This window comes from Vidua chalybeata, chromosome 6, assembly GCF_026979565.1.
Source record: "Vidua chalybeata isolate OUT-0048 chromosome 6, bVidCha1 merged haplotype, whole genome shotgun sequence".
Lineage (NCBI taxonomy): Eukaryota > Metazoa > Chordata > Aves > Passeriformes > Viduidae > Vidua > Vidua chalybeata.
Window position 1 is genome coordinate 32654146 of NC_071535.1, and position 27789 is coordinate 32681934.

Below are 27789 nucleotides of genomic sequence, written 5' to 3' on the forward strand. Positions count from 1 at the left end.
CAAAAATGCAGATACATTGCCCTACAATGGTTTTTCCTACAGGACAAAGTAAGACCAATGTATAGTGTTGTCTTGGCATTTACTATAAATATCTCTTTTTATGCAGTATTTTAGAGTCCTTAGTCTACTGACTAAATCCCAAAATGGATATTATATATATATTTCTTTGTCTAAATGGGGAGAGTTTTAGTAGTTTTGTGATAATGATTTTTGTCTGCTTCTGCATATTTTTTCTCTCAGGAAATTTTGAATCTTGCTCATGTTGTTTAATGAGCTGGCTGGTCAAGCATCTGATGCCCCGGTGGGAACTTTCAAAGTCACTGAACACATTTTTACTTAAGTCTAGCTGACATTTCTGTCTGTTTGATTTAATGTATGATTTCCATATTTAGATTACCAATCAGACGGAGCATAGTACAATCATTCCTTTGCACTATAAACATGCATGCATCCTGCATGGAAGTGGGCTCTTTTGCTGTTGGTCCACATGGCAAGAGTGGTTTTAGATTCTACTAACATTTGGGAAGACTTTATAAGTCAGTTTTAATTATAAATAAAATTTTGAATCTCTAATGAAAATTCTAAGTGCAGAATTAGTCTTCAGTACATTATTCTCAGACCATTTCAGTTGCTATAATCTGGTGGAATTAGTCTATTACAAATGATGAAGTATTTATTTACTAGTTAAATGCTAAAATCCTAAAAAGAAGCCTGATGTTATAAATATCCATATTGTTTATATTTAATTTCATTTTATTCAAAAGTATTAAAGTATTTGTATGCTTCAAATTCTTGCCACTAAGCAAGTAAGTATTGATGATAGGACTTTTGAGCAATTATTAATTAATTAGTTTAGTAAAAATTGAAACTTAAATAGTTTTTGCTTCTCATGGAAGCTTGGCAGTCCTCCTGATTTTGCACAGAATGCATTTCCCCATGCTGAGATGAAAAAAAAAAAAAATTGCACCACTGAAAACTATGTATTCTGAGTGTATTCTAAGTGTTCTCTTCATCCAATTTGTTTGTTTTGGGTGATAGTGCCTGCAAGCCCAAAACTTCTTGGTGATAGTGCCTTCCCCCTCCCGTGGTGTGCCTTTAACAGGCACTAAGCAAACTGATAAACGTTTTCAAGAGGAGGCAGTCCACCTATAGATCTGTCTCAGGCTGACAGCAGTGTTACCCCAAACTGTCATACAAGGATGTGCCCCATGTGCTGATGTAAAGCTCAGTCACTTCCTAGAGAACTACACTAAGCTCTGAACTCATGTGGGCCTGGATAGCTACACAGAGGTGTGTATTTTAGATTCATATACTTTATAACAGTTCCAACTTTCCTCCCCAGAATTAAATCAAGTCACTCTAATTCTGCTGGAAGGGAAGAATGGTTCCTGGTCCTGTGATTGCCAGATGACCTACATATGACCTCATCCTTAGTTTCTGATATATGTTGAGGACAAAGACTCTTGTTCTATTCTTTTCCAGTTGTTGAGGTGACAATATTTTTCTGCCAGCAGTGTCTGAAAAATTAGCCTCTTCTGACTTAGTCTTGCTTTTCCTATAGTAAAAAAAAAAAAGAAAAAACAAAACAACTTGGAAGGGTCGAAGAGAAAAATAATATGGCTTTCCTCCTTAAAAATATTTTCATGTTGTTTGTTGCTTTTCTTGGGGAAAAAAAAAAGCCTGAAAGCAGCAGAAAATGTGGTATACTAGTTACCCTTAAAACAGTGATATGGTAGGGAATAAAAACTTTTGGGTTAATCCCTTCCCCCTTCTCCTTTTTTTGTGTGGGCAAGGAATCTTTGGGACATGGTGAGGCAGAAAGAGAATCCTGTAAATTGATGTCTTAATCTCAGAGCTGTTGTTCATGAGAGACATGAACTGACACAGGGCATGTCTGCAATAATTTGATTTCTGTGATATTTTTCTCTACAGCATGTTGAAGTTAGCCTAAGACTGGGGGAGGAGGGAAGTAAGTTTTCAAGGATCTAATTATTGAATCCATTAAAATAATAATAATAACAACAATAATAATAACACCCCAAAAAGAAACAATAAACCTGGGGTGGATCTTCATCACATAATTTAATACCTTTGAGTACACAAAGCTGTCATCAGGATCCTCTCTGGAAGCTGTTTTGCACGGGTCGTTGCTGGCGAGCAGCCAGCGACAGGAGCTGCAGCCCAGCTCGCCGTAGCTGCCAGTGTTCTGTTGTGTAGGAAGGGAGCCCAGAATAGCAGCCTTCTTACTACCTCCCTCAGGGTGCTTTAGCAATTTCTCAAAGGTCAATAGAAACTAGTTATCAATTAAAGGAGCTCTCTCTCTGCTTTTAATGTATCCTACAGGTAGTGGAGAAAAAGCTTTCAAATGCTTTCAAATCCTGCTACCTCTTTCCTTGGAATACTTTGTGAGGATCCAAGGCCAGCTGATTTGTTGATATCATGGGGGATAACATCAAGGTAGTCCAGACAAGTGGGCTAAGAATGCTGACCTGGTCAGTTTGTTCTGGCAGGAGCAAAGTATTGGAGCAAGTATTCATCCAGTAGCCTGTGATAAAATGAGCATGCCCGTAGAATTAGAAAGAGCCAGTCTGGCTCCCAGGCATTTGATCTGCTCCCAAGAACAGTCTCTCTTGAATAATCTGCTTAGTTTATAAATCAGTCAAAAGACAGAATATCCTGATGGCAGGTAACAAATATATTTGTGAGATGGATCTGGAAAATAAAAGCCAAGTGGAGGATTTTTGAGTTTTGCTTTCATTAAAAGATGGAGAGTTTCATTGGGAGGCTTAGTGACAACTTGATATTGTTTAGACAGTGATCTATCTGAAGAAAGATTAATGTTAATTAAAGTGGCGTTGGAGAAATTCAGCAGATGATAGCAGCCAAGCTGGCTACAAGCTATTTTTAGAAAATTTACTTCATTGCATTTGATATGACTCATTTATTAAGTTAACAGATGAATCAATAGCGCAGCTTCTCATGGCAGTCCCTTCATGTGGAACTGTATATAAAGGTTGTGTTCATAACTTTGGTCAGAATTCAAATTATAAAAGCTGACCCGTATGGATTCAGTCCAAGTGCACAAAATGGAATAATACTCCAGTGTTACTCTGCAATAATACTCCAGTGAGACTGTCCGAGCATGAATATATAGAGGGCACAGGGGAAAATCAGCCAGAAGTCCAATTTGCTCTATTTGAGAAGTAACACAAATAGATAGCAAACAGGTCAGCTTGTTAAAATAATGTAACAGAGTAAATTTATTAATGTAACAATGTAAATTTATTTATCTTTTAGTTTTGCCATGAATTTACTTTTCGTTTGAGCTGTGGTTCATGGTTTCTTGCCTCCATTTGAGCACAGTTCTTCCTGGTTTTCAACTTTCCTTAACTTGGATGTAGTTTTCTCTTCTGTGGTGTTCAGCTTTAATTTGTGAAATAGTAAAGCATCCATCTGTTGCAATACAACTGTGTTGGCCTTAGTTCAGTTTATTTCCCATATTTTGCTAATTTCTCAGGTTGCTATAGAAACCTTGTTGTTCTCCCGAATCCTTTTTGTGAACTTTCGCAAACCCAGTCTGAAAAGATAAAAAAGACACTACATTTCTATTAGTTTTAAATCTTTTGTTAAAATAATTATATTTATTATTTCCTGATTATTTTTATGGAATTTCTATCTTTTCTGATCTTTGCCTCAAAGGTCTTTTCCAGTTTAGCCCAGTGTAAGATATGATTTTTCATTATTATTGTGTCAGCTCTTATTTCTACATCTAGGAATAATTTCATTTCTCTTTTGCAAAGAGATTAGAGAATTGGGCTGTCTGTATTACATTCAAGGTATGATACAGAGCTGATAAGACTAATGTCTGTCAAAATTTGAATATAAATTCTGGTATGTTTGGGATTATCTCTTGCATATACAAGTGAAACATGAAAGGTAACTAGTACTTAAAATAATTTCACTCATAAATAGTGTGTCTTGCTATAGTGTACAGTTTGGGAAAGAAAGACTTTGCACATTAGGTTTCTCTGGGTGAAGTTTGGGACCATCTTTTCAGTGTACTGGAAGTAGCTGGCTGTGTATTTAGCTTTGCTCTCGGTTGGGTGTGTATTATCAGAGAGAAAATGCCATTTCTATTGGACAATGCTGAATGTTGAGTAGTTCAAATGGAGAGCAGTGTAATAAAATCTGTAAAAAAAGTAAAATATGTGAAAGATGAAGAGTGACTCCACGCAAAATTTGCATCCCCAGGAATTCTGGCCATTCTAATGTGTTCTTCGCTGCATTATATTTAGCATACAAAGCCCATTGTAGGTAATGTATACTCACTCAGGCTAACTGGTCCTTTGCTCTTCTGATCAGTTACTTCTTGAAACATTGTGATTAAGAATGGTACTGTAAAATATTATTAAAAAAGCAACCTGCAGAGAGAGGTTCTTCACAGCAATGTGAAAAAATATGCACGTGCAAGCCCTCTGTCATGGTCTCTGTATTATCCTATAGCTGAGATCTCCTGTGTATAATTGTCTGGTCTTTGTTCTTTCAGATGTCAGTAATCAAATCAAGGAATTGCACAATGACAAGCAAGTTTCCAGACAGGCCACGATTAATGGTTACACTTAAATGTAATTCAGAGAAACACTTAAAATAGAAAATTTTCCTCAAGCTGGACATATCCATTATTGCATTGATTTTTGATTTACCTTGATTTTGCTGGTTTTTCTTAACAATCATCACAATGTTTTTGTTTTTCTCTGTTACTTGTGTGTGTGATGTTGTATCTGTGTCCAGTCCCTTACACTTCAGACTTAACTGACTGTTGAAGATTTGTGATAGTGATGTGGCTGTGTTAGCTGCATCCTCCCAGTGTGTGTGATGCCTTTAAACTTCTGTGAAACTCGCAGAAAAACTTTATATACAAAGTGAAATGTCTTTTTTATGTCTTTCGCCAGTTAAATCTGGTATTATAATCTGCTGTGGTGAATCTCTTTCAGAAATTATAAGATTGACTGAAATCTAATGTTCTGAGATGAAGAAAGTGTAGACTTCCTTAAAAACTTCATTTCAAATCTGAGACATTGATAAAATTGTATATTAATGTTCTCTGATTCTCTTTCAGCTTCAAATTTGTTATTGTTTATGTTTGTAGGCTGGATTTTTAAGATAAAGATGTCTTTGTAGGATTGTAAGTGGACTAAGAGATATGTGGGCTGGGGCTATCAGTGAGAGATTGTTTATTTAAAAAGTAACATAATTTTTAATATGTCTTTCTCTTTCAAAAATGTGGAATTGTGGTACCTGACATTTTACTTTTTAAGAGTGGTACCATTTGAGCTGCAACTTGGCAGATTCAGAGTGTGTTAAACTCTTAACACAAAACTTTGCAGAACTGTGTGCATAGTGATGCTAATTAATGGTGTAAGCAAGTCAGGTGAGTTTACTGACTCAACGATTTTGATTTTTTTTTTCTGATATTCCAAGAAAGTTCTAAATAATTGTGCCAAGGGTGGCCCATAAAGAAATCTGCCAGGTGGAATTCTATGTTGCTGGAGTGGTAGCAATAGAGATTCTGTATTCTCCTTCTGGTAGAAGGGTAGAAAGTCAGTGATTTTTGAGGTACTCCAAAGTGCAGTCAGGAATGGATCTCAAAGAAGCACATAAAAGTTTCTTTCTTACGTTCCTCATTCCAGTAGCCATGGGACTGGTCAGGTGCACTGTTTACATGCCACCTGAGCCACTGCTTGTCACTCTTTGATGAAGCAATCCTTTGTCGTGATGCTAAAGTCAATTTCTTGTAGCTATCCCTAGAAACAACAGTTGAACAAAAGTAATGAAAAATAAAAGGTCGTGTTTGTACTTGCACTGGCAAAAAAAGTTTTAGTTCTTTCCAATTTTAAGCTCACTTAATGAATGGCAGCAATGGAGGTTGCAGAGGAAATGGGAGAGAGCAATTGCTATACTGTTTGTCCATGATGAATTTGGATGCAGCCCTGTCTCTATCTTGGAAATCACAGCTGATGTTACCTGGAGCACTGATGGACTTCAGACTTTTCCTATGCACACTTCATCCTCTGTGAAAAACCTTCAAACAGTTCATTTACAAGTATGGAAAGGCAGGATTTAGGTGGAAAATCTTACTGTATTTTCTGTGTTATACTCTTCTTCTCTTTTTTACTTGACTAAACAATATTTATAATAATTTCAAGATATAAGAAAATACATCTGTGTAGAAATGCTGTTAATTAGAAAAATCCCAATAATAGGGAGATAATTCAAATACACATTTGATAGGTGTCTACTGATTTACAGAAAATAGTTTCTTATGTAACTTCCATTTTTGTAGGATCCAGAAAATGAATAGTATTGCTGTGTAGAGCCAGCAGGAGGTCATTAGTGCACTTATATTTTTAGGTCTGAATTGTCACCATCGATCAGACTGCTTCATGAAATAAAAGAAGCCATGTCTGCATGTCTCTGGGGAAAATGTAATATTAACCACCATTTATAGTACATGCTATTCATGCATCTTCAGTGTGTGAACTGTTCTTTACCAGGATTTTTGCAGGATTTCAAAAAGTAATTTCAGTGAATTCCATGTAGGATAAAACCCTCTAGTTTTTCTCTGTCAATGCCTGCTATTACCCATCACCCACTTTTTATTACCAATTAACTGCAGAGATTTTTCAAACATGGAGGCTATAGAGTCTCTGTGATTTGTGATGTCTGTACATGCACATTTAATTTAAAAAAATCAATTTCTAGAACTATATTTGGATGCATTTCAGACTGTGTAGTAGCATAGTGAGATAGCACAAAGCACATCAGTCTTCAAACACTTAAACTCATCTGTATGCCTTAGACAATCAACAAGAAATCATAAATTTGATGATTGCCATTAATAAAAAAATACCATCCTTCTGATGGTAATTTTGCTTGGCTGACTTAATTGTTAAGGTGATGGACACCTTGTTTCTAGTATTTATGTTAATCACATACAGATTTTTTGTTGGATAAAGAAAGGGGATTTTTTGCTTTTGATTTGGGACTTACTGGGTTTTACCTCTAAATTGGTAGAAGGAATATTGTGTTTTGGAACAAGTCATAAGACTATTAGCATAATATATTTTCTGTTACTGATTTTGAGAACATTTTTTTTTTTTCCTGATTTCAGGTTGGGTGGGACTATATCTGCATACAAGATAGTGCCAGACGAAATAGAAGAAATCAAGGTACAGTATTATTGCTTTTCAACACCGAATTTCTTTCTTTGGAAAATTACAGACATTTTACATTAAAAAGCCACGTTATTTCTTGCGTTGAAGTGTATCATAGGGGAGAGAGGAAAGTGTCTCAAGTAAAATTATTAGATCCATATTTATGCATCTAAAATAGAATTTTAGTTATTTTTACAATTACAGTTTACCTTCAGCGCTTAAGCTGACTTCAGCAGGATTTGTTTGATGACAGAGACCTGTGCAATTCAACCTATTTCTGTTTTGCTACCTGAAGACAGATGGGGGACTATGATGAGTTATAGTTTCATAACAAAAAATATATGTAAGTGTCCTTCTGCTTTTGAGATCTAAAGCACATCCATATTTTCCAATATTGTCTGTCAAAAGAAGGGGATAGTATGAAGTCAAAAAATTGTTATAAACTCTTTGATTTTGAGTAGTGATAGCAATAAATACTGAAGTTTACCTTCAAAGTAATGTGCATGGTAACAAAACTCACTTTAGCCAAGTCCACTCGTGAAATGTGCTTCAGCAATTTGTGTCTGGTTTTTTTTTTTTTTCAGTGGAATGAAAGATGGGTACTGGGGGGGATTTTGGCCTGGATCTGATGGTACAGTTTGTGTAGCTGATTCCTCATTTGGTTGTTATTGGGTCAGTCTGACATATTGCTTGCTCATTGTGATTGCTTAACCCGCTCTGCTGTTTCACATATTTATTTTCAGCTGTGCAAAGAGAATTAAGAATAGTTGTAAAATCTTGTGAAGGGAAATGACTGTATAAGATTTGATGTAGACATGACTTCGTAGTGTGCAAATGGTGAGAATTTATTCCTCTTCAATTAGTATCAAACCCACTGCAAGCAAGTCACTGCACAGTGACTGCCTGTACCTGCATCAGTCAAAGTTATCACACCATCGTGATCAAATTTTTTTTTGTCATCTAAGATTCATGGACTCCTCTATCCTGAATTTTATCAAGGGGAGCATGATTTATTACTGGATAGATCCACTACTCAGACTTTGGTCTTGGAATAATAGAAAAAAAGAAGGCTTTCAAAATTAAATAGTGGTATTTTCATGATGCTCAGAGAACTGCTCCACAACTATTTTAAAAATTACAAAAACACTAAACCACAATCTTTTTACTTTAATATAAGAAAACAAATACCATGGATATTTTGTTAATGTTGAAGATCAAGAAAGCTGATGTTTCTGGCTTCATCATGCTAAACTGAGTTCAGTGAACAAAGAAAAATGAAATGTTGGGAGATAATAAATAATTTTACTTTTAGGAACTTACTGCAAAATTAGTAGTCACAGGTAACTTGTTTCTGGTAGCTGTCCTGTCTTGTTCAGGTAGTGGGGTTTTGAGATTGTATTGGAAGTCAGGCCACTTCTCACACCTTAAAATGGTTGAATTTCTCAAGCTGCAATACATGTTATTTATATTAAACAAGGCACTTCTGGAAGATGCCAAGATAGACAAATATATATTGGATATCAAAAAGTATTATTTTTTCCATATGTATTCTGCATAGCAGCTGGTAAACAGCGAGACAGAGTGTCCTTGCAATAAACGTAGGGGGTAGTTTTAACATCTGAAAGGCTCTCCTAGCTGATTTGAGTAGAAAAAGGAGAGAGGAGAAAATAGAAGGCAAATAAGTTTGCTGAAATATTGCTTTTTATTGCTTCTTCCATGTACCTTAATTAAGTTATTTTGCCTCACAGCTATCTCTCCCCTGTTTAAACATGAAATATTAAGGAAGTTAATTTGATGAAATATGCAAAAATAATAGCTTCACATTTAAAATCTGATTTAACTTGATGGATTGTTGAGTTGTATTTTCATGTTTTCTGATAGTCCTTAAAAAGTGAACTGCTTTCTTAAATGGCAAAGGAGATACTTCATCAGACAGAGAGTAATAGTTACTATGACAAATAAGTCTCTTAGCATTTGCATGTGTTCTAGAAAAGGTGGTAGATTAAGCTCTTTTTGCAGCCCAAAATAACTTATGAAAAAAACCAGTGTATTGATTTTGTTAATTCATGTAACTACATGTAATTATGGCAGAAGTGATAAGCTGTATCCTATCTAGTCTCATGCACCATACCAAGGTTAGAAAGGATTGTGTGGAACCGATCATCACTATAGTTCCACAGCATCTGTATCAGTCTGAAACAGTATCCTGAAACCTACCTTCCCTAGATTTTTGTCTCAGGTGCTTAGGTTCTCAAAGTGAGAACACTCAACAGGTAGCCTTACCTAGATACCATGTCGGGTTTCCCCCCTAAAAACTCTTCTAGAAGGTACATGTCCTCTTTCACATTATCTTCTACTTCAAAAAAAGAAGCCTTCAGAGAATGCGTAAATGAAGGTACTACCATCTGCATTCCTGTCATTCTTCCACACCAGTTAAAGCAATATCACTTCATTTTCAGTACCTGCTGGTTTTAAAATACTTCCAGAACTGATAAAGACAGTAAATATAGAAACTGCAGCACATTTCTGAGAAAGTGTCATTGTTTCAACTTCCTCTAGACTTATATTCTCATCAGAATATTTATCCTGCAAGCAAGAAGCTTTTCAAACTAGCAAAAAACCACTGTCAGATTTCAGCCTTGCTCCTCACCCACTGTAATAGTATGTGCCTAAAGGAGAGGTCTTTCAAGCCAAATGATTTCGTGTACATGGGGCCTGGTGAGCCTATCAGGCACATTGATTTTGATGGACAACACGGAGACTGTCTCAAGAATAAAGAGCAATTTATGGCTGTTACAGTTTAGGGAAAGTTTACATGACGTGCCTATAGATTTATGTCAACAGTATCATCTTATGGTCCATAGTCCCATGAGACGTGGTCTTTTTGATTTCCACATTCTGCCATTACAAAGGAAATATATGATGTGGTGAAGGGTGGTTATTATAGAAGAAGACTCAGTGAATGAGAACCACTCCTTAACAGATTCCTAAAAAACAAAAAAAAATACTTGGTTTGGTAGGATTTGCAAGTCAACAACAGAAAGGCATTTGTTTTGTGTTGAGTTTTTTATGGGCTTTCATATATACTTTTCATGCAGACATATGCATGCATCTCATCTTAAGACCAGAAATGGATTTTGTAGCAGGTCCTTAATTCATGACAGTAATATGCACAAGAAAGACATTGCCAGAACATTTCATTCCTATAATATTTGTGGCATGAGATAGATATTCCAGTGTAGAGAATAAAGTTAACTGGTTGCCTCCTATGGTTGTTAGTTTTAAGAAATCTTGTTAGAAATATTTTGTTAGTGCTGGTTATAAATTGTAAATTTAGATGTAGAGCAGTTCTGGAGCAAGATGGGAGGGGGTTTTTAATTCCATTAACCACCCTGTCACACAGAGACGCACTTTATGCTCCTCAAGGACCACTCATAATTCATCTATAGATACTCTTTAAATGAAAACATATATGCATAAAGTATTAAAGGTTGCATTTAGGACTACAGACATTTTTCCCTGAATAATGGTAGGATAGCTCTCTTGTTTTTCTTTACGAGTATTGCTAACTTAATGGTTTAATATATGAAAATTTTTATGCACAGCTGAAACACATTCTTCTCAGGTTGTCTTCAGTCTTTGAGAAAAGTAGACTCCAGTGATAATGATCCAAGAGTAGAAAATGATAAAAACTAAGAAGGAGAGCAAAGTAGCCAGAAATGAAATGAGAGCTGTGTCTTAAGAGGTCAGTTGCCCTAGATGAGTCAGAAATTCAGAAGATTTAACTTTTCCACGCGGACATTTTTGGGAACTTCTTAGAAACAAAGGAAGTTGCATTCAGTGTCAGTGAGATGTATTTGAGAGCAAAGCTGTACTCCCTGCCATTAAAAAGACACAGCTTTGATATGATTGCAATTAAAACCAGCCCATTCTGAGACTTTGTCAGAAATCATTTGGTTTGCCGACTTTGTGGTGTCATATACCTACATAATGCTGTGTCCCAGAATCTGGTTTTTCTGCTGATGAGAGTAGCTGATGAAACTTATACAAACTTTGTGTGCAGCCAAGAGATGCTGGCCTTGATCATTATCGAAGTATTTTCATAATTATCAATATGTAGCAAAAATAAATAGCAATTTTTCAGCAAGTGCCAGTTTGTAGTCCCATATTAAAAAAAGGCACAAAAGAAAGGTAGTCATAGCTACTGTGGTGGATAGTCTACAAGAATAGGGTTGTGACTGAAGATATTTAGATGTCACAAAAGTGGTTCTGTGTCTCCATACTGGAGAGTGGAGCAGTATTTAAATATCTCTTGCATCTTCTGCAGAATCAGCCTTGCTTTACATGAACAAGGAGGTGTGCTGTCATTCCAGTTTTGCATAGGAGGTTAAGTCCTGGATCTAGTTTACTTCATCACTGTATGGATATTCACCTGCCAAGTGTATCAGCACTGGCCAAGTGCTTCACAAAAAGTTTCTCCAAAATTTATAGTGGGAGCCATCAGGATTTGATGATAATACTGAGATTATTGCTCCTTTATCTGTTTGGATCCAGCACAAATGAAAAGGTTTGCCCACTCAGAATAAGTTTTTTGAAGAGGCTCAAGTTGTTTGAAGTGTGTACTCCCACTAATCCTAAAGCACCAAGAAACTTTGCTATTTACTTTGCAGGAATGACAATTTTGGTTCTCAGTTTTTCTGCCCATGTTTTCCTTCTTCTGCATCTCAAATTATAATTACTAACTCATAGCACAAGAGTTCTTACTAAGCATGACATAAAAGGGTATTACCCATTGAATGTCTAGGAAGTATTAACAAGTAGCATCTCTGTAGACTCTAAAGCTTACAGATAAAAATTTAAAAAGATTTAAAGGACATATGTGATGGTCATGTCACATGTCATTGCATTAGATTGCTAGTCATGTGTGTTGACTAAAACTGAGGGCTTGTCTTTTACCTCTCCTAAAATGCACTCAAGAGTCTCACCCTCCAGTAGACAGTTTAATTATACTCCTGCATCTAGGTAAAGAAAGTTTCTAAAACCTGAGACGCTGAGATGTCAACTTAGTATATGAAATCCCCAATACACTTGCAGATTTGGTTTTCCTACTTACTTCTTAGATTTTCATGAAGGAGACTTTCTTGTGAGCATGAATCCAACTAGAACAATTAAGAAGTGGGATGTGTTAAGCTGAAACAACTTTGTCTCATCATATTTCCCTGTAATCAAAGTTCACCTGATTTACATACAGATTTCTTCCTGGGTTAATTTCCAAATCGTGAATTAGCAGAGTCAATCAGTGACTAGTGTTCTTTTTCAAGCTACATGAGTCATTGTTTAGATGACAAAAAAAGGAGTTTTTACTTGTGACATTAATCCTTAATAATTAACCTGCTGCTACAGATGTTGTTGGTTCCATGCTAGAGGGAACTAAAGTTTTGTGTGTGGGATTATGTGACAAAATTGTCCAAAATTTTTTATAAGACAAAAAATTACTGTTCTTTAATTTTCGTCCACATGTATGCATTTGTGCTACAAGCTAGAGGTTTGCAACCCCTGCAGTATTAATAATGGCCATGCATTTGTCCTTCACTCTTGTAGTTCTTGTCCACAGTTGATTATTTATATTATCTTGAATCATATTGATCCTAGACTGTGATTTCCTTATCTGTTGTATTATGTCATTTTTTCTTCTCATGAGTCCTTTGTTGATCTGAGTTTTGTTTCTTCTAAAACTTCTTCTGCCCCTTTTTCTGGAAAGTGCAGTCTGTATTACTTTGGGTTCTACTCTAGGCTTTTGGTGCCAAGCATGGCTGTGCAAGCCTGACTAGTCCAGGCACAGTCTCACACCAGTGAAATATGAGTGTTTCATAAGAATACCTTTTCTGTTGTGGGATTTTTTTTCCCACCTATGAAGCCATTAGTAGTTGTGAATATCAGTTTTGACTTTTGGATTGTTTCTGCTCTGATAGGTTTGAGACTGCTTTTGCTTGGAGGACGTGTTCTCCATGCTATAACTTTTGCTATCTCAAGTTTCTGTATAGAACCTCCCTAGGGAGTACTCACTGGAGGGGCTTTTCATCTTCTGTGGATGATGGATACTCACTGCAATCACAGACTCTCAACCAAAATAAAACACCTTTACAAAAAGAATGTAAAATGAGAGGTGGCTGAAGTTTCTATCAAGCTCTGATCTAGGACTGCTAAATGTGTCAAAAACATTCCTCTGCTTTCCTGGCAAGGGCATCATATGCCCAGACACTCTGGATGAAAGAGTATACTCACTAACTTCCCACATGAAAATAGGAATTGTCACTTTTTGTTTTCCTGCTGTCTTCCATCTTATGTTGCATAGGCTTTTTGGCTTCAGAGACTTCATGTCTCTAGAAAGGACAGATGAGACCACCTCACCAAGTTACCTTGCTCTTCCAGGCTGTCTTGAATATAGAAAATGCTTCAGCATTTTTATAAAAATTCCTGTCCTGTAATGTGAGTAGAATGTAAGTGAATGCATTTTATATTGTATTGTGTCATTTAATCTTACAAACATATAGAAGTTTAGCCTGTGATTTGCAGATCATGGAATATTGCCACATGGGGAAGAGCAGGAAGACTGTGCATCCATTTAAGTTGAAATGCAATGCTAACAAGACAAAATAATTTTAGAAATATTATTATTTACTTTCTAAAGCAAACAAAATAGTTCTGTATTTCTCCTGCAAAGAGAGAACAAAAATAGCTGAAAGTTAATTTGTAAGACAAACCTATTGTTCATCCTTTAAGCATATCTGATTGCCCAGCATTTAAGCTGTTGCCCTTAAGAGGGGACATTAATGTGTATCAGATTTTTCATTACCACAGACCTGTTTGTCTCTTCAGTTTTTCTTAATTAAGTATTTTAGAAACAGGATTTGAAATCTCTTGTTTTCCAGCATAAAAAATTTCTCTGCTTCTCTCTGTGGCTGTAGAAAACAATTTTGTCTAAATTCCTCCTGGCTTTCTTTCATTTTCCATTTTTGCTAAATACTTATCTTTGTACCAGCCATCACCTGAAACCTAGTTAGCTCCTAGGGCATCTTCTGACCTGCTCTAACACAGTCTCTTGTACATTTCATCTGACTCCTTATACCAGGCAATGTTTTCAGTGCCTTCTGTTCTCACTGGAAAAGTAATTTCTTAAATGGGATGTCACTTAGCATGAATGAGAGGAGAAAACATGCTCAGCTTCATTAAGCAGCAAATAGCTTTTGGCAAGTGTATAAGTAAATCAAGTTTATATAAAAGCCCTAATAATTTTCCACGTGACCTGTTACATTAAGCTTTGCTTGGTTTTATTTACCCTGTAAGAATGCATTCTGATGATTCTTATTTGAGGTCTATGAAGGAAACTTAATGTTATCCTATGAAAACTGAAAATGTCATAAATAATTAAGGGCTTGACTGAGTTTGAGGGAGATCAATATTATGTTCATTTCTTGTGGTAAATTTATTTCTGAAATATATTATTTTTATGATTGCCACAAGAGGTGAATGCTGGATCTGTATATGTAAGAGGAAAGGCCAACAGGATTGTTTTGGTTTGCTGTTTTTTTTTTTTTTTAAAGCCCCAAACCTTCAGGCTCTATATGCTGGCTCTTTGTATATAGGGAAAAAGAAATCGGGAGTGTTGTTTAGTGTTTTTTAGTTTGGTGTTTGTATTTTTTTTAAAGAATCCTCGGTTGTACAGCTATTTACAAATTGTATCTTAGTGAATTATGATGATTATTATTTGTAGAGAAATGAAATATTACTGCAAATAAGGACATTAAAATGCTGAGTGGTTGGGTGACAAACCATCTGATAAAATTCAGCAGAGATTAATGTTAAATGATATGTATAGGAGATATGAAAAAATCCCCAGTTCCAATTTGCATATAAAATAGAAGTCTCTAATTAGACTACTATGGTCTAGGAATGAGGGTTACTGTTAGCTCAGTTCAAGAGCAACTGAAGGGGCAGAGGCATGGGAACCATGGGGGTGGACTGAGGAGAAGGGAACCAAGACCAGAACACTGAACTTCTTCTCTTGTGCATGAGCCTCTGGTGCCACATCATGTACAATGGCTTGTGAAGAGCTGTTCCCTTAATCACAAAAATAGCACAGTACCACTGAAAAATATTTAGAGTCAGATTATAAGAATAATCTAATTTATAGAAGCACTTTCATGTGAGGAACAGATAAAGAGACTGGGACAGAAATGTTCACAAGCGGCACATATCGTTGCATTTCAGCAACATTCTCCCTTATTTATACTACACTCTTAAAATTAACTCTCATTCTTAATTTATGCAAATTTTAAGACTGCCTGAAAGCAGGTACCAAAGTTTTGAGTATGTGTTTTCTATTGGTTGATAATGCACTGATTGTAAGGAAAAAAAAAAAAAGAAAGAACACACACAGCACAGCAGAAACCAGTTTAATGCACCATATTTTCCTGAAAAAGATTTGCAACTGTTAGACTGCAAATAATTCTGCTTGAATAGTGTAGTTTATTTTGCTTTCATAGTATGTTTTTAGATGATTGTTAAGGTTATATTTTAAGATGTGATTGGAAACCACAGTAGGAAGACACCTAAAACTACACAAGCCTCCCTGTGACATGCAAGTTATGAATAGAATGATGCTTAGTACTTCACTCTGTGATTGCACCTCAGTCAACTTCTCTGAAAATTAATTAGGTTTTTTTGTGGTGTCCTATTCCTAATGACATTGTCATATATAAGGTCCACTGTCTAAAACAGAATATGAAACGTGAAATGTTTTCAAGAGAAAACCAAACAAAAACATCCTTCAAGGAGATAATCATAAGGGAATAAAAATGGTATAAAAGTATTGACATTTTGAACTGTGGCTAGAGGCATTTTATTTGCCCAAATACTTTCTTTTATCAGTTGCACAAGATTGGTCTAGATGACATTTTGTGCTGATGAGCTGTGTCTGAGCACCAATGTAAAATGAAAAATTAGAAGTGGATTCTATATTTTTTGAGTGTGTTGGGTAAGTGGCTCTTCTCATCTCCAATAGTGCACAGATCTGGAATGCTGGCTTAACTGATGTCCTAAAGGCTTCAAGAAATGGATGTCTTCCAGCAAAATAAAATCATAGCCAAGTGTGTAGAGACAAATTTAAGAATGCCTGCCTTAGCCCTAGCCACCCTGTCCTTGGTGCCAAGAACTGAACATCTATCTTGAGTCGTGTCTGTGTTACCAAGTCACGCAAACCAATAAAACACATCTATCTATAAAGCAAAGCATGTGGTGCTGGAGATCCAGCATACATTGTATGTTCTTCGATATGTTTTATTTCAAACTACTTCTAGGATTTTTCTGTGTGTCTGTTAACAGCTGGAGTGGATTACACATGCTGCTGAAGTCTGTCTTTCAAATAAGTTTTATCTGAAAGGATTCCAGTTCATATGATCAAAGGCTACTCTGCAATATGAGCCAAAGTCTGTTAAGCAGAGAGGTTTTAAAAGTACTGTTTTGTACTAACAGGCTGTGGTAGATGCATCCCAAGCCTTCAGCCAGCACAGGTATTCTCATAATACCGCATGTCAGGTTGCAAATGTGAAATTCATAATACAGTACCCTTGTTACTAGTGAAACTCTATTTCTGAGCTAAGTGCTTTAGAGAGTGCCCAGCCCTTCTGGCAGACTATTCAAAGAAAAAAGACAAACAGTGGTCTAGACCAGTGGTCTCCAAATGGTTTGATCATCTACCTCATCAGTAAAGAATTTTTGAACATTTAGCCTCCAATAATGTATATTCTAGTATTTTCTCCCTGCACTGCTGTGGATCATAGAATCATTTGGTTGGAAAAGACGTCAAAGATCATCCAATTCAAACAGCAACCGCAGCACTGCCAAGTCCTCTGCTAAACCATGTCCCCAAGGCCCCATGTATATGTCTTTTAAATACCTCTAAGAGATAGTGATTCCACTGCTTCTCTGGGTAGTCTGCTCCAATGCTTGATAACCAGTCTAAACCTTCCCTGGTGCAACTTGATGCCTTTTTATCTTGTCCTGTCACTTGTTACCTGAGAGAAGAGACTTGTCCCCACCTTATTACAATCCCCTTTCAGGCAGCTGTAGAGAGCAATAAGAGTCTGCCTGTTCCCCAGGCTAAACAACCCCAGCTCCCTCAGACATTGATCTACTCCATATGAAAAATACTGCAACAATTTTAAGGAAGGAAGTCCAGCAGATATGTTATCAGGCTGAAAAAAAATTCTTTCCCTGAAGTTTGCTTCTGTGTTGTGATAAAAAAGATTTCTGAAGAACTTCCCCTGGGTTTTTTTGGGTTTTTTCCAAGATAAAAAGCCTTATTGTATCTATTAATAATGATGACCACTATAGTTTTATCTGCTGTTTTTTTTGTGTGGTCAATAGTTTGTGGAACTATTTATTTTCATGGTTTTTACCTAAGGGAACTAATAAGTGATGCCACCATGTAAGAAGAGGACAGACACAAGAGCAGGGTGCATCTTGGGTGGAGGCATCAGATTCTTAAGGAAGTGGGATTGATATGGACAAATTATCTCACAGAGCTGCGGTTCTAACAGAAGCCAATTAGTTTTGCCATGGTGTGTGTAGAAAACACTGAATAAGTATTTGACTGGACAACAGTTGTATTATATATTTGGGTGCAAGATTTTTTTGTGTGTTTTACCAAACAGAATGTTTTGATATTGCAAGACAAATGATGTAATTTCTTGTGTCTGAAGTCACAATATTTGCTCTTTTGGATTATCTTTGAGCTCACTATTGAACTGTGTCTTAGTGCGCGCCTATTTAGGCAAAGAAAACAATTCTTTTCAAATTACAGACTAATGTAAGATTAAAGCTTGATGTTTTCCTTTTCATTTTCCTTATGGTTTTGATATGTTCATTTTCTGGATTCCTCCATGAGTACATAGGTTGTATTTTGATATTATTTACTGTAATACTGATTCTGCACTTTTCAGTTATAGTAGGATTTCAGAAATTCTGTGACTCAATTGACCTAAAGGAAAGGTATAGGGGGGGGAATGCCATTGAATCCTCAAAGTTCAGTTAAAGGTGAAGTGGTTGAAGAGTTTCACTTTTTAAAATATGTTCTTATAAAAAAGACACAAAATTTTCTAGAATTGTTCTGGCAGAAATGATTGCATTCAATTTCAGCTGCCTCGTCATTAGGACAAGATTAGGTGGGATCCTAAGACTGCGAAGGTAACACATATAATCCTTTCAACCTTTCTGCATAGAATGACATTTCTATTATCTCTAATTATTTATCACCTGCTTTGTTACTGTTATGCTCTATCAAAATACCCTTGTTTTTAAAATAAAATATGGTAACATTTTCTCTGAGTGGCTTCAGTAGCGTGATGACATAAATCTCTCTTTTAACAAATAGGCTGATCCCCTATGGAAATTTGTACTGCTCAGGTCTGTCATTTTAAAGGGTTCTTCTGTGTTCTTGGTAGTTGAACATAATTTAACATGAGTGAGCATTACCCAAGATGTAGCACTCTGGAAAATGAAACTGTGTATCTGAGGATATCTTATGAACATAAGAGCTTAACATCAAGATATTTTAAAATTCTTGTCCTCCTTTAACAAATCAGAAAATAAACCTTCTTTATTTATTTGGAGTGTCTTCTGTACTTTAATAAGTATTTCTAGGAAATAATGCTACATAAAACAGGCAATGTGTAAAAATAAAGCTGGCTGTCATTTGGGACATTGAAGCTAACACTTGAGTTTTACAGAGTATCTTGAGGCTCTAAATGACAGCACACAATTATGGTGAGGCTGTTTTGAAGGAAAGATGACCAAGTTTAAAATTGGAGACCTGTAAAGAACTGCTTTACATACAAAAGCTCCAAATGCCTCTAAGTAGTGTTACAAACTGTGAACGCTTCTGTTGGTGAAAAATCTACAGGGATTGTTATGTTTTGAAAGTTAAAAAAAAGAATATTTGTGAAGTAGTATGCTGTCAATGTAATTAAAGCTTTTGCAAACATTATACCTGCTACAGAGTTAACTTCTGAGACACCCAGTGAAAGAACTAAAATTGAATCTCACATATAATGAAAAATTCTGAATTTTCTGGGAATTAAATATTTTCTGCAGACCCGATTATTAAAAGTGCTTAGTACAAACATTTTGACCATTTAGCCAATAGCTGATATATAGGCAAGAAGCTTTCTTCATAATGGCACAGTTCCCTACGTTTGCCATTTTCCTTTAATTAAAACAACTGAGCTATACCTCATGTATTTGTGTACCCAGGCATTTTTACTATGTGTTGTTCTATTTAAATGTTTTATATGAAACATATTACATTTTATAGAGATTTTAATATATGTGTGCACATTCAGAATATTTTGAATTTCAGTATTTATTGCACAATTTCAGTATCTTAAACTCTTTAAAAATCAATCCTATATTTGGAGAAATAGTATTTCAACAGAGTCCTAGTTTTGCAACAGGAAAAACAGCTGATTATGTTGCAGTTCATCTAACACCATGGCAATTTCATAATGTACAAATTAAAAAAAAAAAAAAAAAGGCTATTCCTAGTAGAATAAATAGCTAATTTCAGACTAGGTTTTGTTGAAAAGCTTTTTAAATTCACTCTGCTGGGTCTCTACCAATGGAAAGATTATTGGATATGTTTGAGCACTTATATTGCCTTCTGAGAATGGCTAAATAAAAAGGAAAGAAAACTAAAGGCAATATTCTTATTGTCCTTATAATTATGTATTTTGAATATGTATGAAACATGAAATTAACATGTGATCAGCTATTTTCAAATTTTATCCTTTCTTGTGGTTTTAATTAGGAATTTGTTCTGTCATAGAATCATTTAGGTTGTAAAAGACCTTTAAGATCATCAAGTCCAACTGTAAAACTTAATCATTAAGTCATATTGCCAAGTGCCCCATCTGCATGTCTTTTAAATACATCCGGAGAGTGTAATTCCACCACTCCCATAAATAGCCTATTCCAATGCTTGGTAACCCTTTTGGTGAAGACATTTTCTCATAAGATGCCATCTAACCCCCCTGGCACAACTTGAAATGGCTGCCATTCTTCTTATGCAATATTTTATGTTATGATATAAATATGTAATTTATTTATTATTTCTTCCTTGTTATTTGTGAAAAGAGACCAAATCCTACCTCTCTACAGCCTCCTTTCAGGTGGTTGTAGAGAATGGTAAGGTCTCCCTGAGCCTCCTTTTCTCCAGGCTAAACACCTCCAGCTCCCTCAGCAGCTCCTCATCAAAAACTTGTGCTCCAGATCCTTCACCAACTTCATTGCCTGTCTTCGCATACATCATCAGTAGTCACAACACAGTTCTTCAAATTGATACACTGGGCACAAGTTTTCTCTGACTGCATATTTAATGTCACACTTAAATCACTTTAACATGTAGTTTCAAAATCAGGAATAAGATGCAATGCATCAAGCCCACTGACAAATAACAAGATTCTTTACAAATAGGGTGGAAAATAGCTTAGTATTATAAATTTTAAAATAAAATGAAAATTGAAACTTTGGTATAAACAGTTAATTTTAAATGGTTTTCTAGATCACTGGTATTTCTCTCATGAAAAACTCTCTGTGGAAACCTGATTTTTTTGCTCTTTGCCATTGTAGATTATCTGTGGAGAACTGAAGGTAACATCCAAAGTACAGAGTTTGCAAAAGAAGTAAACATTTTCTTATCAGACCTCAGTCAGACACTGAAATCTATCCAATGAACAGAGATTACAAATGAAATTTTTTTGTACAAGTAGGTCAGTGAGAAATTTAATATGTCCCTACAAAAACATAATTATAATAAAAGGACCCTAAAGGTGTGAAGTCTGTTTATTCTTTTAGCCTGCAATTGTTTCCAGAGCAAAATACTATTCTCTTGTCAGTACTGTAAATTAGGATGGCCAGATGTTAACTTGCTAGTTAAGATTTTCAACTGAGTATATTTAATTGAAGTGGTAGTCTATTTTCCTGTGCCTCAGTTTTATCGTGGGTTTTATTATATTTTTTTTGTAAGGGTCAAAAAATACAGGAAATTCAGATTTCCCAAAATCAAAAAATTTGGTAGATAAGTTGCTGTCTGAAAAAAAAAATCTTACTGTTGTTGGTTTGTAGTGCAAAAAGCTGTATGCTGTTCATTCAAATAAAATATATTTAGTGTAGCCAATGGTCTTACATTTTCTTGCTGGTATTTTGAAATTTGGGTGACAGACAAAAAATGCTTAGTTTCTTGCTAAATATACCTGCTTTTGGAATTAGGCAGAAATGAAAGCTGAACAGGAGCTAAGGACTTAAGAGACTACTAAATGATCTGTGAACATTTAGGCAGGAATTGCTATGGTGGCTTGAAAATTGGCTAAATTTTTCCAAGATGATCAGTATGGATGTTTACAGCTGCAAAACCAACATACTGTGCTTAGATTCATTGGTGCACATGTAAAGGCTCTTGAAAGATTGCTGCTATAGAATTATTGGATTCCTGATAGACCTGATATTTAACAACAGATTTATAAATCTTAGCAGAAGAAAAAAAAAATCTTTGATTTCTCTTTAATATTTTCAAAAATCGTAATGTTAGTGGAGAGAGAACTCTTACAGGACAGAAAGACTTGAATAGTAATTGCAGGAAAAAAGCAAATGCCTCTCCTATAGTTAGAAGTGATGGGTCTTGAAATGAAAAGGGAATTTTGTGTGTGTGTGTATTTTCTGTACTAGGGCAGAAAGAAAGAGAGAGGGAAGTGCCAGGTTCTTTCTGGATCTCAGTAAGAAAGGCCTGACAAGAAATACCTGAATGAAATACCTGCTTTCATAAAGCAAAGGAAGAGGAGGAGGAATATAGGTAGCGAATAAATCTTACTGCCTTCAGATGCTGTGAACTCTATGTTCATGCTGCATCAGATGTGGGTGGATTTCTCCACTTGTGAGAAATTTCTGCTACTCTTTTAGATAAAGGAAAGCCATGCTGGTGGTGTAATCAGCAGAACTGAATTGGAACTGTCTCCATTACAGTGAGGTGGATGAGTCTGTCCTTTTGCCAAAGAGGTTTGTGCAGCATGACACATTCCTGAAAACAGAGCTCAGGGCCACCTTCTGTAGGAACTTCAAGGGAACTGTTATGTGAATTGCTAATTCCTTGATGTGCAATGGCCTCCTGGTCAGGAACACTACAATATAAGAAAGGTTATAAACAGAACAGTGTGTGATCCTTGATTTCCAGAGGGTGTTGCCCAGTTGTTGCTCACAGATGAAATTTATTGCCTATCTCCCTCATCCACTGATGCCACCTACTCTGTCTTACTGAAAATACTGTCTGTATGACTGTGCTGCCTGTGTAGGCTCTTCATCACTCTCCAGCACTGAAGTGGCAATTGTCTCTACAAGGGAAAGCAGTAGTCCAGAGATAACATATACTGTATGCATCATAATCCCTGAAGTAGGATGTGTGGGAGATGATACAACTCTTTGAAAGGGGCAATATGCTATTTTTAGTTATTCCAGTGAAGCCTTTATTCTAAGTTGCATTGAGCAGTTGACTGTAATGTGGTTTGACCTTGTCCAGAAAGGTAAGTTTTGCAATTAAATAACCAAAAATTACTTATATAAACATTTTCCTGTAACAGACCATATGTTAGAATAATGGTATATAAAGCAGGTGATACACAGTTGAAGAGACTCATTATTTCTTATGCAACTCTTCTTTGAACTATATAAATAACTCAGGATTCTGGTAAAGGTTACCGTGTGTGTCTTCTTAAATCTTTAAAATAACAAAAAAGTACTTTTAGTCCAGAGGGCTTTCCATGAGTTCGGGAAATTACTTCTAGAAATTACTCATACTTTAGCAAGGAGGGTTCTGATCAATGGCAGAGGATCTGGTTGGAGGCCTGTCACTAGTGGAGTCTTCCGAGGTTAAATATTGGGCTCAGTCATCAATAACTTACTCATCAATTTCTTGGATGAAGGGCAGATCCCTCCTCAGCAAGGTCACTGAGCACACAAAGCTGGGAGCAGTGACTGATAGCCCAGAGGGCTGTGCAGCCCTTCAGAAGGACCTCAGCAGGCTGGAGAGATGGGCAGAGAAGAACTGCCTGAGATTCAGCAAAGGCAAGTGCAGGGTCCTGCAGCTGGGCAGGAATAACCCCATGGCCCAGGCCAGACTGAGGGCTGAGCTGCTGGGAAGCAGCTCTGTGGAGAAGGGCCTGGGGGTCCTGGTGGACAGCAAACTGTCCCTGAGCCAGCAGTGTGTCCTTGTGGCCAAGAGAGCCAGTGGGATCCTGAGCTGCATTAGGAAGGGCATGGCCAGCAGGTCAAGGGAGGGGATCCTGCCCCTCTGCTCAGCCCTGGTGAGCCTCACCTGGAGTGCTGTGTCCAGTTCTGGGCTCCTCAGGACAAGAGAGACAGGGAGCTCCTGGAGCAGGTCCAGTGAAGGACTCTGGAGATGATGAGGGGACAGGAGCATCCCTCTTACAAGGAAAGGCTGAGGGAGCCAGTTCAGCCTTGAGAGGAGGCGACTGAAAGGGAATGTCATCAGTGTCTATCAGTATCTGAAGGGAGGGTGTCAGAGGATGGAGCCCTGTATGGGAATGATGCCAAACATCTGGCATCCTTACTGAGATTGGAACAAGACAATGTTAAACTAAAGGCCCAGTTAATTTGTGTGTTTGCTGAAGACGCTGTGAATCTGGGTGGAAAACCACTGTATGAGTATGTCACTTATTGTGATTGAAAACACTCACGTGCATGGAATGCTTGAGACATGATTTGTGTGTTACAAAATTAGCAAGAGGCCCTAAGGATCAATTAGAAGGCAATGGTGTATCTGTAAAGAAATACAGTAAAAGGGAGCTCACATGGGAGAGAGAGTAGGAAGAGAAAAACAACACCTATTGAACTAAAAGCGACTGTACTGCATCAGCGTGTTTTTTCTTTGCCGACATCTTGGTACCAACATTTTGATACTTTGCACTTAGATTATTTCTTACATTTAGATTTTTCTTTGCATTTGATCCCATCACCAACAGCCAGGTTCTTCTTAGTGGTGCTAAGCAGTAGGACAAGAGGCAATGGGTAAAAACTGATGCACAGGAAGTTCTACCTGAACATGAGGAAGAACTTCTTTACTGTGCAGGTGATAGAGTGCTGGGAGGGATTGCCCAAAGGGGTGTTGGAGACTCCCTCCGCTGCACGAGATTCTGTCCAGGTTATTCTTGAATACCTCTGTAGCAGTCAAGAGACTTGATATGATCGCTGCAAGCATTTCTAAGGAGAAAGTATTCTATGCTTCTCTCATTCGGATACCAATGATTAGTATTTCTTTCATGATTTAATCAGTAAAGTTTGGCATATGTCTTTAGAAAAAAAAAAAAGATGACAAGTGATTCCGCTTAGAATCGTCCTTTCCAACTCTTTTCATGTATTCCTTTGAACTTCATGTCTTAGTCAATCTTTGTGGCTTTGCTAACATTATGAGACCAGGTTGAGCTAGATCTGTGAAGCATTTGGTTTATTAAGCTTCTGTTTACTCCAGATGCAGCAATTTAATCAAATTAGGAAGACTTCTTACAAACTTGTCTCCTGTTTAGTTGGCTCAGAGGAATATACATTTTATTTTTTTATATATATACAGTCTTTAATATATAACAAAGAGACAACATACATTTCTTTATAGCACAAAATAATTTCCAAGAACTGAGGACCTTAGAAACAATGAGGATTAGAATACAACAGTTTTTTTTTTTCAAAAATGCTGTAGGTTGTTTGAAATTCTGTATATTATTTTGCCTGAGAGATTTCCAACACCATAAAGACATGCTTGAACAACCTTAGTACCCTAGCACATTTTAGTTTCATTTTTACCAGCTGCAGAAACAGTTCAAAGGTGATTTTGAAATCTCTTTAATTTTCTGAATGCTTTTATTGCCTCCTGATTCCAAGCAATTTTGTTGTTAGGATGTATCAAGAAAAAATGAGCATTCTTGAAAAATGTTCCAAAAGAGAAATGACCCAAAAGTTTCAGCTTTTAGGGAAAGAAGTCTTTCTGATATTAATTGTTCTGCATTAGTTTTCTCCTGAGTATAAAAGTTGAAATCTTTGATTGCAGTGGGATTGGCTGATGCTAAGACACCTCTGCAAGCTGAAATGGAAGCAGATGATGGCTCATCAAATCCTATGGGAACAGCTTTCACCCAGTATTATGTAATAGCTGTAATCCTTTGGGCCTATAAGAGAGATTCTGCATGGACTGAATTCTGAAAATGTCTTTCCTGTGAAGAGAATGGCCTTTCCAGTTCAGTAACTCAGTCTCTCTTGTAAGTTTGGTTCAGTCTTGTAAGTGCAAAAAGGTTCTTTCTCTACATTTTACTCTTTGGATGCTTACACTCACTTAGGAATATGCAATAACCTAATCAGCAAGGCAGTCTATTACTAGTTCATTCTATTATTCTTTTATTATGCTCTGTCTTTATAGAAAAAAGCAACTAGGACACATAGGGAAAAATATTATTTTTCGTGATGATCGTAGTTACTCATTTTTCATTGCCTTCAACAGCTGCTAACATGTTTTTGCATTGATAACTGTCAATGAATTACAATTAATTTTTATACTTTCCTTATCACTTTTGAGAATCATTTTCAGGGTCTTCAGGATTACTCCTGCTCAACGGAAAATGGAGAAGTGCAGACAATCTAATCAGATCCAGAACAATCCCATCTTCTTTCTTTTGTTGTGTATACCTTTCTCTTTCTTGTTTATGTATCCCTATTACAAGAATATATCAGAGCAGGAAGCCCATATCTTCCTTATATTTAGAGAACTAAAGGACATTGCTTTGTTTTGAATGAGGGGGCTTCTTTACTGATGCTTTTTTATTTTCTGGAAGCTAAATCTAACATTGATTATTTGACCTGGGAGGTCATTCACCATCTAAAACTGACACTATGGTAGATCACAGTAAGATTGTAGCTTTAGTTATGCCACATGGCCTGTACATGCACTGGTTGACTGAAAACATCTTATGCACAGTAATCAGCTGTTAGAGAATTAATATAGGTGATAGAGAGTAATCTCTAAATCTCTCAGCTGGTAGCAGAATACACTACAAATATGTAGAGATGTCAGCTAGGCTGGCTTCTTTATTGCACAAGAGGAGCATCTTTAGGATATTTTATGATTCTAATAAAAGTTCAGGCAATATCAGAGTGCTGTTCTGGATCCATACACTGATGCTCAGAACAATGATTTTTTTAGTGAATGTCACCATCAAAGTGCACTGTAGGAGCAAACATGGAGGTGCTGAATACATCCATTATGTAATTGCTCCATCTATGGAACTGTTGTGCTTGACATAAAATAATTGGTACAGATTTTCAGGATTTTCAAAATATACTGGCACATCTTCTTAACAGCAATTTCTCTGCATATTTAGATAGGCAATTGTATTGCAAAGTTATTTGCCAAAGACTAATTAATCTATTATTACATCCAGAAATTAAAATGTCTTCTCTAGAGGGCAAGAGCATCTGAATTGGTAGGGAGATATCTTTTGACTGCCATGCATTCCAGATTGGTGCCGATCTACCAATACCCTTAATTCTGTTGTGGTTAGGAAAAAGCAGTGTCTGTGTCACCACAGTCATTCCATTCTGGCTTGAACAGTATTAGTACTTGGAATTCAGGAGCTTGTAAGCATCTATTGCAGTCATCCTGCCTTTTTTTTTCCACAATAATCATATGGACTAGTAGACTCAGGCATTATTGAGGCCTCATTTTTCACACTGTGAAGTGTAATACTATATTTGACTATTTAGATGTGGAGAACATTTTGGGTAGGAAGGAGACCATAACCTTCACAAGTGCTACGAAATGGCAGTCATTTCACCTCAGGAGGAACCTATTATCTGTTAAGGCCTTGTTTCTCAGTACTCTAGAATATTAGAGTTTTTGCCATGCTGCCTGTGGTTGTGCTAAAATACACTCATTGTTTGGCATGTCATACAGATGCCTGGTTTAATGGAGCCATACAACAATTGTATTTGGATTAGGCTTGTAAAATGGTTCTTCTTTTGTGGTGCTTTGATTGTAAGTTACCACAACTGGCAAACATAAAGAGAAATATTCAGTAAAGACAAAACTGTGGGGTTTTTGTTTTGTGATTTCACCATGTTCTGACAGCAGTGGGTGTACTCAGGAGCAGCTATGTGAGAAACTTCTTTTGTAGTCTTCATAGACATTGTATTTTAGCTCTTCCCTCACTCTTCAGTCTGTGGCAATCTTGAAACTCCCAAGCCAAAACATTAATCAATCTCCAGGGCAGTCAGTTTTCGTTTCTCTCCAGAGTAATGATAGCTAGTAGCATGAAAGTACAATCTAGCCATGCATACTCTATGAGAAAATTATATTGTCTGTATTTCATGTTTGATGCTGCTTTGATCTCAGCTCTCTGAATATTTGTGATGTGTAGTTCCTTTGATTTCTCTCTGTATTTTGGTGAGGGTACCAGGTTGCTCTCTC

The 27789-nt window shown here is 36.5% G+C and overlaps 1 protein-coding gene across 20 annotated transcripts in view; it reads left to right on the forward strand.

The window, feature by feature from the left end:
- GPHN (gephyrin) overlaps nucleotides 1–27789 on the forward strand; it is a 275204-nt gene that overhangs the window by 105663 nt on the left and 141752 nt on the right. For all 20 annotated transcript variants that reach the window (XM_053945523.1, XM_053945528.1, XM_053945527.1 and 17 more), the window contains exon 3: nucleotides 7172–7229. In XM_053945523.1, coding sequence (XP_053801498.1) covers nucleotides 7172–7229 — 58 coding nt within the window. The remainder of the gene's footprint in view (nucleotides 1–7171; nucleotides 7230–27789) is intronic.